The sequence below is a fragment of the Myxocyprinus asiaticus genome, chromosome 34, assembly GCF_019703515.2.
Source record: "Myxocyprinus asiaticus isolate MX2 ecotype Aquarium Trade chromosome 34, UBuf_Myxa_2, whole genome shotgun sequence".
In the NCBI taxonomy this organism is placed as follows: domain Eukaryota; kingdom Metazoa; phylum Chordata; class Actinopteri; order Cypriniformes; family Catostomidae; genus Myxocyprinus; species Myxocyprinus asiaticus.
Window position 1 is genome coordinate 40,400,655 of NC_059377.1, and position 16,704 is coordinate 40,417,358.

Sequence of the window (16,704 nt, forward strand, 5' to 3'; positions counted from 1 at the left end):
AAAGTAAACACATTGTGTGAGTTCAATGGATGTTTATTCCCCATAATGTCACTACTGTATTTTCTCGCCTAGATGTTTGAGCAATATTCTTTACAAATTGTATATTGCTAAATGTCATTTGAAAATAATCTTTACATTAAATTGAACATCTATTTTGAACATCAAATTCAAGTGTTCATTTTATGACATTATTCGTACTGTGAAAATTCAATAAAATTTCAAGTCATTCCAAATTTCTCAAAAGGCCAAACTAGTTCAAGGTGCTTAAGATGGTATTTGGAGCATGGTAGCTAGTTTATTGCAAGGGAATAAAATCAGAATCGACTGGTGGATTGCAAGTGTCTCAAAATGAAGTTCAAACTACTTTCAAAAACATTTTATTTGAAACATACCAATACACAAAGTGTTGTTCACATGTGTAATAAAATTATGTCTATTATTAATGTCTCTCTGGTTATGACAGTCATCCAATGACTAAAATGTGACTGAAAATGATCAGAATCATAAACAACTGACAATGCTCTCCCAGTTCCTCTACCTCAGTGATCATTCAAAAATAAATTGTCTTGACCAATAGGCCAAGCATGTGTACAATTCTCACACTCACGCACGCACATTTCAATTTGGTATTTCAATATCCAATTTTTAAGAAAAATAAGATAAAGCAATGTGTTGTCAAATTTGGTTAGGACTTGAATTATTTCAGTCTTCAAATCAGATTTAATCAGATATTCCGGTTATCAATGCAAAATATGCGAATAGTCGTTAAACATTACACCACTTGTGTAATTCAGTCAAATGCGAATTTGTTTCATCTGAACGAATGCATTATTTATATAGACCCCAAACAGTTTATATATTCAAAAACATGTCTTAAGTCTCCTATTTTCAGCTATTACCTCTTTTGGCTGTACTGCTTAATAAAAAGCAAGAGAGGATGACTTATTTTAGTGCAAGACATTTAATTAAAATCATTTCTGAGACTACATGTGAACCCCTAACTAGCATTGTCAATGCAAACCCATCATGACTAACCAACATCAGACAATACATGAGTAACAGCTATGGCTTTGAAGACAGTGGGTGTGATGCTAGACAGGTTTATAATGTTGATTTGTTATGTCTGTGTATGTTATGTTTGTGTTTCACGGCAGTCCGATGAGACCGACTTTGTTTTACAGGTTAGGTGTGGGAATAAATTGTAGCTAAATGGATCAATCCAGAATTGAGTGTCATTTCTCTATATTTATATACATTTTATTCTGCTTTAACCTTACTATCCATGAGGCAATACAACCAGCTTTCCATTCCAAAATATACTGCAAAAAAAGTCTCCTGGAAATTCAAAACTTGGCGAGGTCGGCGGGATGACACCCGGTCGTCAAAATGTAAAGTATTGGATAAAATCATGAATTTTCAACCAAACCAGAAGCTAAAACTCAAGACTGTTCGTACCACAAGCCAGACTTGAATCAACAAGGTTTTTAAAGTTTCGCATTGAAGACCTGCAAGAGAACACCTTAACATGGAGATATCATCCATTCCAACACACAGAACATGGTATTTTTTTTTCTTTTTTTCTTTTTTTTTTCATCAGTTAAATGTTGTCTACATTTAGTTTTGGAGTTATCATACTGCTTGAATAACAAAGAAACTAGAAACTCTGCAACAAATGAAACCTTATTTTGATGCAGCGATTCTATGAGAGAATTTAAAGGAATACTGAATTTCACTATTGCTTTTAGAGACTTAAAAGATCGTATTTTTTCCCCCCAGACTAAAAGAGAAGGGAAATACCAGAATATTCTTAACATGGCTAGCCCTGACATGTTAAATAAATGACCAAAAAAAAATAAAATGCACGGAATACAATTTTTAAAACCCCACAGAGACATAAATCCCTTTATAAAAGTTGCTCTCTCTAAGATAGTTTGGGGTCTTCGGGTACAGGGGACTAGAAGTTAAGAAGGGAGATGGTCGGGTCATCCGCTAGTTCTGGCCCAAAATAAGAGTCATCCTCCAGCTCCAGAAGAGTGGGCAGTTCTGCTCCGGTGGTCTCAGTGGTGATGGGGTCGGGTAGAATCACTGGCTGAGCTGTGTACTGGACCAGCTGCTTGCCTGAAAAACATTGACACTGATTTTACTTAAAGGTAAAGTTATTTTTGCACCTTTAGCATCACCAAATTAAACTGCAAAATAATCCCCATTTTCAAACATCATGTTATAATCTGCCATTTGTTTAAGGATGCACCAATGTATATTTATTGGCCAATTATTGACCAAATTAGTGACTAAAATCACTAATTTTTCATAATATGAAAAACTGTTGGTTTATTTACACTGATGAGTCAAAACATAATGACCACCTGCCTAATATGTTGTTGGTCCTCTGCATGCCACCAAAACAGCACTGACCCGCCGAGGCATGGACTCTACAAAACCCCTGAAGGTGTCCTGTAGTATCTGGCACCAAGATATTAGAAGTAGATCTTTCAAGTCCTGTAAGCTGCGAGATGGAGCCGCTGTGGATCGGACTTGTTGGTCCAGCACATCCCACAGATGCTCAATCGGACTGAGATCTGGGGAATTTGGAGGCCAGGGCAACACCTTGAAATCTTTATGTTCCTCAAACCATTCCCGAAACAATGTGTGCAGTGTGGCAGAGTGTATTATCCTGCTGAAAGAGGCCACTGTCATCAGGGAATACCATTGCCATGAAGGGGTGTACCTGGTCTGCAACAACATTTAGGTAGGTGTCACGTGTCAACTTGATGTCCACATGAATGGCCGGACCCAGGGTTTCCCAGCAGAATATTGCCCAGAGCATCACACTCCCTCCACCGGCTTGTCGTCTTCCCACAGTGCATCCTGGTGCCATCACATCCCCAGGTAAACAGCGCACACGTACACGGCTGTCCACGAGATATAAAAGAAAACGTGACTCATCGGACCAGGCGACCTTCTTTCACTGGTCCAAGGTCCAGCTCCGATGCTCACTTGCCCATTTTAGGCACTTTTGATGGCGGACAGGGGTCATCATGGGCACTCTGACCGGTCTAAGGCTATGCAGCCCCATACCCAGCAGGGTGCAATGCACTGTGTGATGTAACCATCATTAAAAATTTATGTGACGTGCCACAGTAGACCTTCTGTCAGTTTGCACCAGATGGGATAGCCTTCGTTGCCCTCGCGCATCGACTAGCCTTGGGCGACCAACACCCTGTCGCTGGTTTGTGGATTGTCCCTCCTCGGACCACTGTCGGTAGGTACTCACCACTGCTGACCGGGAGCATCCCACAAGCCTTGTCGTTTCAGAGATGCTCTGACCTAGTCATCTGGCAATAACAATGCGGCCCTTGTCAAAGTCACTCAGGTCTTTACTCCTGCGCATTTCTACCGCATTCAACATGTTGACTACGAGAACTGATTTTTTGCTTAATATCGAATGTACCCAGATGTTGACATGTGGCCTTGTTAGGATATCATCAATGTTATTCGTTTCACCTGTGAGTGGTCATAACATTTTGGCTCATCTGTGTATATTTAACTATGTATACTGCACGTATCGCACTGTATAACGTTTATAATATTTTTTTTTTATGTGCATTAATAAAGATAAACCTATCAAAGTAAACAGAATTTCCAAAATTCACATCAGATGCATAATATGAAGTTATAATGCTCTTTTTATTTAGAACTGCAAAAACAGAAGTGCACAATAGTATTTTTTCCCATATTAATTGTCATGTTATCATGTTTTTCATCTTTTCTAGCTTATATTTATCGCTCATTGTGGCTCTATTAAACTTTTGGCCTGTCATGTGTTCAACAGATCCAATCCACGTTAAATGGGAATTATTTATTGTCGGAACAATAAAATATCTTTTGTCCCTCATTTTTAAAACATAACTCCAAAGCAAACCAGATAAAATAAGGTGAGATCAGATGAAAAACTAAGGTAAGTGGCAAATATCAGTACTGGCCAGATATACCTCATATATATATACATCAACATAAGCCAGTGATAAATTAATACTGGCAAACTACTACTGACTGCAAAATATCAATAGACAAATGTTTTCTTGCGTGTCAACACAAAATTGAACTTTATAAGCAGCCTAAATACCTGAATTTCTGGTATCAACAGCAGATTCTGTGTCTTTCACTGGTTCAGGTGACAGTAGGTCCTGGATCTATAATGAGACCAGAGAAACTTGATTCATAAAATGAATAAATCTAAATGTACATTCATTAAATTAAGAGAAGCAATATGCAGATGACTTGTTAACCACTTCTAAAATGACTAAAATAACATTGATAAGACTAAAGGCCCCGAAATACTTCATACGAAATAAAAAAATGAATGGGTATGATGTGATTTAGAACGAAATCTGATCAAAAAGATGGTGATTTTGTGTTTGATTAGGTGATTCGTAACAGCTCACCGGGGTGAACTTTTAAGAAAACTTCTAACTGGCTGCTAAACACCTTGCTGCCATTGGTCCACGACATCGATATGTGTGATTAGTCAACATGAACACACTGGCGTGAAGAGTTATTTGTGAGCTGGTGCAAAATTGGCTACATCTGTACGATTGTTCACGTAGAGACATTTTCTAAGAACATGGTCATTTGTTTAATTTGTCTACAAAAGGAATCACTTATACTCAAATACTCTCAAGTTCCCATTCACTCGTGCCATCTGCAGCTGAACGCCATTCACACATCTGCCTAAATTAAGATATGCCGGTTATCATTCTTTTGTCTGTATTCTGCACATTAACACCCTTTTATACACTCATCTTTGCAGTAGTATCAGTGTCATCATAAATTACAATAACAGTGTAATCGGTGCATATTATGGCTGCATACAGCGTGTTAGCGCATTATCATCATGAATTCAGAATGTAAACAAGACAAATTACACATTATCTACTGCTCACATATATTACTTCAAATCATCATCGAGTGGTTAAAACAGCTTTTTATTGATCTAGTGTGAATTCACTTCATAGAATGAGGCATAAAGTTATTGATTACACATTTTAATGTCACAATAGTTAAGGTTTTACTGAGCGGCCTCATATTTAAATGTACTTCTAGGGGGCCTGGGTAGCTCAGAGATTAAAGATGACTACCACCTCTGGAGTCGTGAGTTCGAATCCAGGGTGTGCTGAGTGACTCCAGCCAGGTCTCCTAAGCAACCAAATTGGCCCGGTTGCTAGGGAGGTTAGAGTCACATGGGGTAACCTCCTCGTGGTCACTATAATGTGGTTCACTCTCGGTGGGGTGCGTGGCGAGTTGTTCGTGGATGCCGCGGAGAATAGCGTGAAGCCTTCACAAGCGCTATGTCTCCACGGTACTCAACAAGCCACATGATAAGATGCGCAGATTGACGGTCTCAGACGTGGAGGCAACTGAGATTCGTCCTCCGTCACCCGGATTGAGGCGAGTCACTACGCCACCACGAGGACTTGGAGCGCATTGGATATTGGGCATTCCAAATTGGGGGAAAAAAATTACTCCTAAACGTCTCCCACAGCGGTGTGGAGGGTGTCTGAATGTTTGCAAACAGTGTACCGTTGTTTGGCTGTTTCAAACTTAGAATGAAGAAGAACTTCTCTGGAAGTATATCGGGGCCTTAAGAGAACATTAATCATCTTGGAACCCTCTGAAAGGCCATAGAAGTTATAGAGAGGGACTGTGACTTTAAAGACTGTTCATTCACCCTCTTTATTGGACTGAACCTGCAACCTTTGCATTAGCCGCTAAGAACATTAACCATCAATTACACAGTATGACTGATGACTTAAGCTAGTATGCTCAAAGTTCAACTTAGAATATCTTTGGTTATGAGAGAGGAAGGCATGCAGAGAGAGAGAGAGAGAACAAAATTATATATTATATATATATGTGTGTGTGTGTGTGTGTGTGTGTGTGTGTGTGTGTGTGTGTGTATGAGGGAAAGCCATGTCTCCAACACTTCTCCTTAGTATATAATAGTTTTACTTCTATGTATCTGAATACTTTATTTTGACAACATGACAAACATTTTTCTAGTGAACAGATCAGAAAAGTTTGTTTAAAATCTTTACATTCTATTAATTCCATAAATTCTGTACTCCTTTGTGGCTAAGCAGTGAACTATGAGAACAGAGTTTGTTTATATCAGACTAGGTCAGCATGACTGTTGGAAAAAATTGAGTAAATAAAGGAAATTAAGCTGAATCAACAGCATTTGTAGCATAATGTTGATTACCACAGGAAACTTTCAACTCGTAAGTCGCTTTGGATAAAAGTGTCTGCCAAATGCATAAATGTAAAAAAAAAAACAACAAAAAAAAAATCACAGTTAAGCACTTACAATGGACGTGAATGGGGCCAGTCCATAAACTTTGAAATTCACACACTTTTTCAAGAGTATAGTCACAAGACGTAAACATAATACGTGTGAAAATGATTTAGTGCGATAAAATCTGTTCTACATGATTTTAGTGTAATAAAATCACTTGAGGGGGTTTATGCACTTTGGGTGGTAGGGAAATAACATTTGTAATATTGAAACATCTTACATTTAACTGCAATCTCACATAAATATCATAGGAGGCTGCTTACCTCTAGTTTTATTCAGATAGAATGATTCTCTTAAGTATACAGTCTACATTGACTATGGCCAGTCAAAAGTTTCCCTGCAAGACGTGATGCAGTCATGTGTTGACTTACATTTATGTTGTTGTTCTTGACAGATACCATAAACAAATACTTCAACAGGTAGTTAAAGGGCAGTTCACCCAAACATTTCTGTCATTATACACCCTCAAGTCTGTATGAATTTGCCTCTTTCGTAAAACAAAAGGAGATGTTACGCAGTACGTCTCAGTCACCATTCACTGTACCTGCATCTTACTTTCCATTCAATAAAAGTGAAACTAACATTCTCCTTAACTTCTCCTTTTAAGTTCCACAGAAGAAAGAAAGTCATACAGGTTTGCAACAACACAAAGGTGAGTAAGTGATGACAGAATTTTTCTTTTTGAGTGAATTATCACTTTAAGTGTACAAGTCAATACTCATATTCATTTTATGTATATTATTAATATAATAGTATTAATATATCATTATTATGTATAATACATATTTATTAAAACGGCTCTCTGGAGAGGAAATGTAGCTGTTTAAGTGTTTCTTTTCACCCTTAAGTGGAGTAGTTCTGGTTGCACACAAGGCAATTTAATAATTTTTTTTGGCTATGTCTGCTTTTCTTGGTGCTGTATTTTTTATGATGGAGCACCACGGTATGAAAATTAGATTGCTCCAACATTGCGCACATCCAGTGTTGACAGCTTTGTTGATTATAAACAAGAGTGATAGTTTTAATGCATCACTCGCTGTAGACGCAGTATAACGACATTCGCATGTCAAATTAACAGGTTTATAGATCTGTAACATCTTATTTCAGTAAATATGCGCGTCCTCACTATGCACGCTCACACTGAACTCAACAAGTGTTTAATGAGCAGCTGAAAGCTGTACAATGTAGAGAGAGATGCAGAGGAGATGATTTATTTGTGCAGATTGTGGAATTACAGTTTGATACAAAGCCAAGATTGTTGATTTGTTCATCTGCATGGATTGGTTTACCAGTTTTCAGCTACATGTTAAAATGAATAAAATAGTGTGGAAATTCCCGCATTATGTGGAACATGCAGGATTGATTACATTTGTGCACAAAACCCGCAATCACATGCAGAATTTCAGGACCTGATAATAATAATAATGGTTATTATTACTATATTAAGAAATTATAGAATTATATTAGGACTACAATTGTATTATAATAACTAATAATAACTATATTAATATTATTATTATTATTATTATTATAGCAAAGTAATATTTCTCTAATAATTTAGTAAACTTGTACGTGGCATTGCTATGAGATCTGGTTAAACCTTCGAGATGATCTCACTCCTCTTCCGTCCACCTGGTGTCATAGGGTCGTTTAAGATTTATATAGTAAATTTAGAGCACTGTACATATAATACTGTCAGCACACGTTACCAAACTGAAACCAACACAACACATCTGTTATTCTGTACACGAGATGAAATTCGGAGCGAGCACAGAACCGCCTCACGTGTGCGAGCTGTGCATGAGCATCGCGTCCAGACTGTTTGATTACATCACCTCACAGCTCTTTGTGGTTTAATATTCACACAAGGTCATATCTTGACTTTGATTTGATTTTGATCAGCCCTAAACAATGCAATAGAAAGACATGTTGTTTTTGCGTTATTTCGCAGCATGGGCTAATTTTATATTGTCACAATCAATTCAGACTGCAAGCCCACAACTTGAGTTTCTTTTTTTGCCGTGGCACTGGAAATTCAGTGTCGGCGGAGCGCCGCTGCTGAATAGCAGTGCAGGAAAAACTGCCCCATTCACTTTCATTGTAGGCGCCTCAATATATAAATTTTTATTTTTTTTATACCCCGAGACCCCGTGTGCACATGCGTGGACATTACATTTTGGCTTCGCTATAGGTTAAGCATAATTTAATTTAAACTGACTGATCTTAGTTCAGGAGATTCTAGGCTGTCATTATTTCAATGCACGGACTCATGTCACAAAACAACATGGTGCCAATCACAGCGGAGTTTGTCTCTGGGAGAAATGCCAACAAAACTACATCTGGTAAGAAACCTAATTAAGTTTTTACATTGAAACCTGTCTGAGTCAAAAGATTACAGTCTCTAGTTTCATCCGATATGCCATTTTAAAAATGTCATCGATTTATCGCAAAATGGCACGCTGTTAAACACAATGACCACATATGTGGACTACAGGCTCATTTAACTTCAAATATCCTTTATTCACTGGGCATTATCACACTAAGGGTTCATCCAAAAATGTTGCTTTCAGATTCTTTATATGGAGTTAGGATGAAAATAAGATGCATTTCAAACTGTTCTGAGACCAGTGCAGACAGACAGCACACTGGAGGTTAAGTCATTCCCTAATTAGGGAGCAAGGGAGCATCCTATAGCTTTCCTATGCAGCCAAGTGCTTTCACTCCTAACATCCTGTCAAAAGTTCAGTGTCAGGCTGCAGATGATGTTTGGATCACTCAACATGTTTGGCAGACATGGGACAATGATAATCAGTGCATAGATTCAGAATTTTTTATGCAAAATTGTATTTTAACGTGATTGGATGATGCTGGCCATTACTTTTAATTCTTATTTATGCTAATTTCTGATGTAATGTCTGTAACATCTTAAAAACATGAATAACCGTCACTCCTGGAAACATAAATAACAATTTGATAAAAAAATAAAAAAACACTTTCTATAGCTTGGTATTATTTAAAAATTTCACAACTTAGTCCCGCTGTTCACATATGTGGACATCAATGTTTTAGGGAAACTATTTGGGCTAAAACATTTTGTTGTTCTGCATGTTTCTTAGGTGCTGCTAGTTACAAATCAAAAAGGGAAATGGAAAATGCACACAGCAGTCCTGCTCAGATCTCAGGAGGTTAAAGGAGGGACTAGTCAAAAATATTTATTGTGGTAATCAATATTATGCCACAAATGCTGTCGATTGAGCTGAACTTGTATTGAACCAAAAACATTTCTGCTTTCTAAATGACACTGACATGACTCTCTGTCATTTTATACAAACAAAATTACAAATGGAAGAAAATTATTTAAAAAAAGAAATACACGAAGATGAAACTTACACTAGCCAGACTGTCTAGATCCACATCGGCAGAAGATGATGTAAAAATCTGTAAAACACAGCAATCTCCGTTAAAGATCATTATTGAGAAAACATTGATATTTTATGGTTTTCATCTTATCTGCTTTGTATATCTGGCCTTGATTGCCTCCTGGGAAGTTCTTTTCTCGAAAGATCTGAAATAGTAATTACGACATTATGCCTGTTGGGTGACTTTCTTCCATTTATTTTTATTTTTTTGCAAATGTAACATGTCAGCTAAAACATCTTATGTCTTATTAATATCTTATTTGTGGATAGCTGGCGACAAGCCTGGGCATTTAGAAATGTGTCTTGAAGCCCCCGTGTTCAGCATTCTGTTCCATTACGTTATGCTTCATCTAGCTTTATCTGAACGCAAAAACACGTCCATTTATATATGTGTGTATATGACGGACACTATATCCAAAGCAACTTAAGGTATACACTTTATCAGTATGTGTTCCTGGAAATCAAACCCAAGATATTAGCATTGCTAATGCATACTCTATCAGTAAATTGCATCTCAAAATAATATTAAATAGACCTATTATAATTTTATAAGACACAATAATAAACTAAATTGATATTTACGTCAAAAAGGGATGAGGTGTCGAAGTTAATAGACTGAGCATTCAGGATTTGTTGAAGGTTGTCGAGTCCGTAGTCGATCGTCTCTAAATGATCTGCCAGTTCCGCCCTGCTTAAAATAAGAGGAAAGAAAGAAAATCATATCTCACATATTCCACATAAATCACACAATTTCACTCTCGTTTAAGATCTATTGTTTAAAAAAGCAGTGAAAAATCATCAAATTCATTTCAGCAATAATCAGAAAGCAATTGAACACTCCAATGTGAACGGGAGAAAGGGCGGTCCCCAGAAAGGTCAAAACTGTGATGATGATGTCATAGAGGGAAGCGGGGCTGATGACCTCATCACATTAGTATCCAATCAGAGGTAGAAGGGGAATGGGCTCAAAGGATGATTGGCTATTTGGGGGTTTGAATGGGAGGATAACACATGCGTCTCCATTTATATGCCATATCACACTCTACACCAATCAAAATCGAGAGAAAGTTCTGCGATCATGCTTTTATGTTTTTAACAATGTTGGGGAGTAACTAACTAAAAATAAAGACGCTACTTACCTAACTATATTTTTCAGTAGCGTGACAGTAGGTTGGCAGTTCTCGAAATAGTGCTATAGTAGTAACAAGCTACTTTTTCCAACAATTTGCAATGTACTGAAACATAACGCAACGCTGTTTATAATGTCACATTGTTTGCTCGCACAAGAAAACAAGTTGAGGTAATAATAAAACGTGTTTCTATTTAACAGAGCTTATTTAGAAATACATTTTGATTATAAATTGTATATTCTTATTATTTTAGTTGATTTGAATGTATATTCAGAGTAATATGTTCAAGTTTAATGCCATCATCCTAATTGAGATTGTTCATCTAGTCAAAAACCCTCATTGCTTTGGGCCTTTAATTATTTAATCATATATGGATGTTTCTTCAACTTCGGGCACTTTAAAGGTTGAATTTTAGTCACCTTTTTTTCTTATTGAAATATGAACGTCTCATTAAAACTACATTGGAAACTTTTTACCAGGCCATCATTTCATCATTTATTTCTGGCATGCCTTTTATGTACAGATTTGAGTGCTTTAGCCTTGTCCCAGATCCAGACTTTCAATACTAAAAAAATACTAATTTAAAACTATGATCATCTAAACAAAGAGCGAAATACACTTTTTTTGCGAAAATACATTTTTTTATTTTTTAAATTACGACAGTAACATCATTTCCACCACACCAAACAATTTTGTCCCAAATAAAGTTTTGTTTTTTAAATCAGTGTACTTGTTAACGCAAACTAAGCGCGGTTAATCAAGCACAGCGTCAGGCGTTCTGGGGACGGCTCGACCGATTGAAATGCTGACCCGGACTGAGGCCTGAGGTGGAGTGACGAGGTGGAGAAGCTGGAGAAAAGGCGAGAGATCTCAGACATCTGAGGATAACTGAAAAGACAGAAGCACAACATGGAACTGGAGAAAGCAGGGGGTGCTATACACATCAACAGGCCATGGCCACACAAACAGGGGCAGAAATTTGCTGGAGAGGGAACTACAGCCATTAGAGATCGAGTCACGACCAAGCCTTGAATCATTCTGAAATGAAGTCCAGATGTTCTGAGTGGTTATACGTGTTGGCTAGGACTGTAAAACTACACTATTAAAAACATTTCCTCAATGAAACTCTATTATCTTCTTGGACAAACGTCTAAGGTGTCCCTTTAAGGAGATTCTTGTGAGAGGGATCATTTCCAAATGATCCCTTATCTAATTTAATCAAGACTTCAAACGAATCCAATTGAAGCTCAACCATTGGAAGTGTAATTTTGGCATTTTGAATTAACTTCTTACCATTTTAAAAGGGTAAAGTACACATTGGCCTAAACTTTAACTACATATAAACTAAGGACTCCCAAATTCATATGGCCAATGAGATGCATTAACACATAAAATAATGTACTGGCTCGCATGAATATCTGAAAAAAACATTAGTATTAGTAGCTACGCCAGCCTGCCAGACTAAAGCAAGAAGCCAAATGCCACAAATAAGTCCAGCTCAACAGTTAAAGGAATCATTTCACAAAAATGAAAATTCTGTCACCCTCATGTCGTTCCAAAACCAATATAAATGTCTTTCTTATGCAGAACACCACAGGTGATAATTTAACGAACATATCAGTCTGTCTTTTTATATCCTTTCCTTAAAAGCTTAAAAAAAGCACACAAAAGTACCATGAAAAGTCATATTTTAATAGTGAAAAAAAAAAAAAAAAAACCTCATGCATCATATTCCAAGCCTTCTGAAGGCATACAATGTTTTGGGGAGAAACAAGCTGAAATGTAAGATATTTTTTAAAATCTTGACCTACATTGAGCGTACATATAAGCAGCTCGTCCACAGTGGCTCACGTTCACACGAGAACTTGTCAGCTTTAGCCTTAAAAACACACTGAACCCACGTGTATTTGGAATGAAATGAGGGTGAGTAAATTATGACAGATTTTTCATTCTTTGTGAACTTTCCTTTTAAGAGTTGCAATGCTTCTGCATGATTTTGGGGTTCGATTTTTGGACCAAGCAGAGTTTGATTCCACCCCTCAGATCCGTTTCGACTCTTCACAAACTGCATTTTCACATGAAAGCATTATAACAAGCATACCGCACTTAGGAGTTTAAAGCCAGATTGTGCACTGCAACTGTTTTTTGTTTGTTTACGATTGTGCTAGTCATTATATTTAAATAATTATAAAGACATATACTGTATATATGTGTATATATATTAATTTAGATAATTAAAATGCATTACAGTACATTTGCAGACAAGTCCATCATTGATTAGGCAATATAAAAAATTTTTCTTTTTTCTGTACAGCTGTGAGTTGCGCTTACTGCCCCCCGCTGACCGACACTCATAAAAACATCGCTCCGATAGTTGGAAGATTCCTTAAAAATTGAATTGCTTTATCTATTTTTTTACAAATTACACAACAAAATAAATATATACTGGAGATATAAAAAAAATAAATATACAAATTTAATATATTTAATAAAAATACATTATAAATGTATAAACATATACTCCAAATGTAAACAAAAGTGACATTTATTAATTTAAATATTGTTATTTCCTGAATATTTTTTATTAAAATGATTTGTCAATTGCGTTAATTTTTTTTAACAAATTATTTTTAATATAAATAATTGCACTGAATTAACGTGTTAAATAGACAGCATTTTATGTGGCCCTTTTAAGGTCACGTCCACACTAATTCAGCTTTGTTTGAAAACATCCACACAGAAGCGGCATTTTCCTCACTCCACAATCGGTTACTTTGGAACATGATGACGTTAGAAACTGAAAACGTCAAATTTCAAACTAAAACGGATTAGCGTGCACGTGGCCTAACATTAATTGCAAAGGCAAATAATCTGCCATTGGTGAGCATGGTTCAAGCAATACAAGACCAGCGTTTTTGTCCTATAAAAAATCTTTTATGATTTCTTAAATGTGTCTCTGACTGCAACAGTTTTGGCACAAATCATATAATGCGCACCTCATTTAAATGCGGAAAGAGACCCGAACAGGCATGGCGTACGAAGAGGGTGGAACTGAACAATGGAGGCTAGTGTGAAAACAGCCAAAATAAGGATCCACACAGTAAAAATTAGTTGAAGGGGTTTTAGGATTAGTTATTAAACTGGGTACAGAAAGTCTGTGGTGAGCAGAGCAGCAGGGGCCAGTTGCACCAGCTATACGCAAGTTACAACTTAGCCTAATTTACGCACTACTAAATATTTGAGCATTGCACCATTAAACTTTGGTAAAACGCAACCCTACGTATAAACTAAATATTTATGGAAGACTGCGACCAGGAGTCACGGTTGGAATAAACAAGCAGACTGATATTTTATGACATCAATGAGCTCATGTTTTGCATCACAGGCTTCAATCCATTTGACATACAGTATGATGTTTACATTTACGAGAGAGAGAACAAAACATACTTTTAAGTGTCTCTTCAGCATGAAACCATTCAAGCGGTGCAGTTTTTAGGGTGCGTCGCCCAGTGTCAAGTTTCAACAAATTCTAAATATATATAGGATATTAAAATGAATAAATGTCTATTTTTCCAGCCTGTTGTATTAGTATTTATCACACCTTGTTTATTTTAGATACAGTTCCTATATATTGTTATTTACACAGGGCAAATATACTATTTATCAAATCTACTTTTTAATGGGGATATAATTTATTACAGCTGACAGTTACGTGAGCAAACAAGGTTTGAACATCAACTGTAACAAGATCAAATTGAAGTTCACGGCTTTTTAACAGTTCTGTGTACAAATCTGAAGGCTGTTACGTCATATTACGTGACTACGCATTACTTTACGGTGAGCTTACGACCTACTAGTTAAGTCTTGCCTTAAGAAAAGATGGTGCAACCAAATTAAGCACTGACTTACAAACTAACTAGCAGTTATTAAGCCCTTAGTGTGAACTTTACATCCCAACTTATGTGAGACCTTATGCACAGCTGGTGCAATCCTACCCAGATGTGGGCAAATTTATAGTTACCAAATCTGTGTAAGAATTAAACTCACTTGTCCAAGCAGGCGACGCTCAAACACTTCTTTTCGATGGGGGGTGGTGTCGGGGCAGTGACGCGCTCGTTCTCCTGAAGGATGGAGTTGATGAAGGTTGTGGGGGAAAGGGGCGTGTCTGCAGGTATGCTTGACACCGACTCGACTTCCACGTCAACAGGACACACCTCCTCCACCTCAGGGCTGTGGGCGGGGCTAGACGGCTCCTCCTTGATGTGGACCAATGGGCTTGTTCTGTGATATAAAAAAAATATACAAATCTAAACATCTTCAAAATCATTAATACTTACAAGAATCTGATACATTTTCTTTATGTAATTGTAAATGTTCAAGGAGGCCATATAAAGGAAAACATATTTATTCATCTGAAATAAAGAGTGTGATTTACTATGCAGGCAGACTATAATGAGGTTAGCTAATCATAAAGAACGTTTCTTGAAATACAGTAGCAATCAGGGCCAGTTTAATTTTAAGTAACAGTGAGAGAATTTTTTTTTATGTTTTTGGTGCATGAAACATTGACTCCAAAATGCTTCAAAACATGCCTGTCCTCAATCCACTCCTCAGTGGCCACGGGGTTAGTCTGTGCCAGTTCGGTGATGTCAGAGATTATTGGCCCTGTCTTGACAGGCGACTCCGAGGTGAAGACACCCGTTCCAGTGAAAGCTGTGGTGGAGGGCTGCCAAAGTAAAAACACATCAACATTAGCAACACCACATATGCAGACACAAATAGTTACAGAATTACAAATAATTTAAATTTTCATTGGTAAATTCAGTTTACAGTTTGAGGGGGCAGTACTCACAGATATAGCAGGGGAGGACTCCAGTGAGTACTGTCGTGAGTATTTGGGCATGGAGTGGGTGGAACTGCCGTCATTCAACATCAGGGGCCTGTGGAAAAACCAAACAAAAATACCAAAAAAACTCCACAAAAATCAGACCAAACCAAACAAAAATACAAAAACAAACACAACCAAATCAAACAAAAATCAGACCAAAACAAACAAAACCAGACCAAAAAAAATAAACAAAAACACAAAACAAAAATAGAAGGCAAGATAAAGGAGCAAGAGATGTAAAACAAAGTTTGCAAGGTTTCACATTTCATCTACAGCTGAATAGTGAGACAGTGACAGATAGATATAAATTTAGATCAGTTTGAATTAGTTTAAAGTTGACTTGCATCTTTCGTTTCACTGCGAGGACTCTGTTGGACCGTGCCAGTGTGATCAGGAACTGAATTAGCTGTGGAAACAAAGATGCTTTATTCAAATTTTCATGCATTTTTCTGTTGCTATTTTAAAAGGGAAAATATTCAAATGGTACATAAACAGTGTTTACACACTCATAATAAACTATAATACCATGTAGAAAAAAAATCTAAATTGACACCATTTACTTAATACACATTCCTGGTTAATGATATACTAATATATATACTAATATATATATATATATATATATATATATATATATACTATATATATATATATATATATATATATATATATATATATATATATATATATATATATATACACACACACACACACACACACATATATATATACACACACACAGTATGTGTATATGTATATATAAATATATATGTAAATTTTAAAAAAATTGTCTTTGTAATGTTTCATCAAAATGTAATATCTTGCTCCATATTTGAAACGAGTTTCCATTTATGGCTGACATTACCAAGCCCTCTTATTATCAACACCTCCCCTCCAACCACATGCCATAGAGAG

At 36.6% G+C, this 16,704-nt stretch overlaps 1 protein-coding gene across 6 annotated transcripts in view; it reads right to left on the reverse strand.

Moving 5' to 3' along the window:
- Positions 1 to 361: 361 nt before the first annotated feature.
- LOC127425544 (heat shock factor protein 1-like) overlaps positions 362 to 16,704 on the reverse strand; it is a 34,158-nt gene continuing 17,815 nt past the window's right edge. Inside the window, exons 6-15 of one of the 6 annotated variants that reach the window (XR_007894633.1) lie at positions 16,134 to 16,195; positions 15,754 to 15,841; positions 15,494 to 15,627; positions 14,949 to 15,182; positions 11,712 to 11,789; positions 10,354 to 10,459; positions 9,881 to 9,917; positions 9,743 to 9,790; positions 4,127 to 4,193; positions 2,037 to 2,118 (exon numbers count right to left, since the gene is read on the reverse strand). Coding sequence is in view for 3 of the 6 variants with exons in the window: in XM_051671655.1 (XP_051527615.1) it covers positions 1,955 to 2,118; positions 4,127 to 4,193; positions 9,743 to 9,790; positions 10,354 to 10,462; positions 11,712 to 11,789; positions 14,949 to 15,182; positions 15,494 to 15,627; positions 15,754 to 15,841; positions 16,134 to 16,195 (984 nt within the window). In the remaining 3 variants the exon portion in view is untranslated. Of the gene's footprint in view, positions 2,119 to 4,126; positions 4,194 to 9,742; positions 9,791 to 9,880; positions 9,918 to 10,353; positions 10,463 to 11,711; positions 11,790 to 14,948; positions 15,183 to 15,493; positions 15,628 to 15,753; positions 15,842 to 16,133; positions 16,196 to 16,704 lie in introns of all 6 variants that reach the window. The other 5 variants (XR_007894632.1, XM_051671656.1, XM_051671655.1 and 2 more) reach the window with 5 other exon arrangements.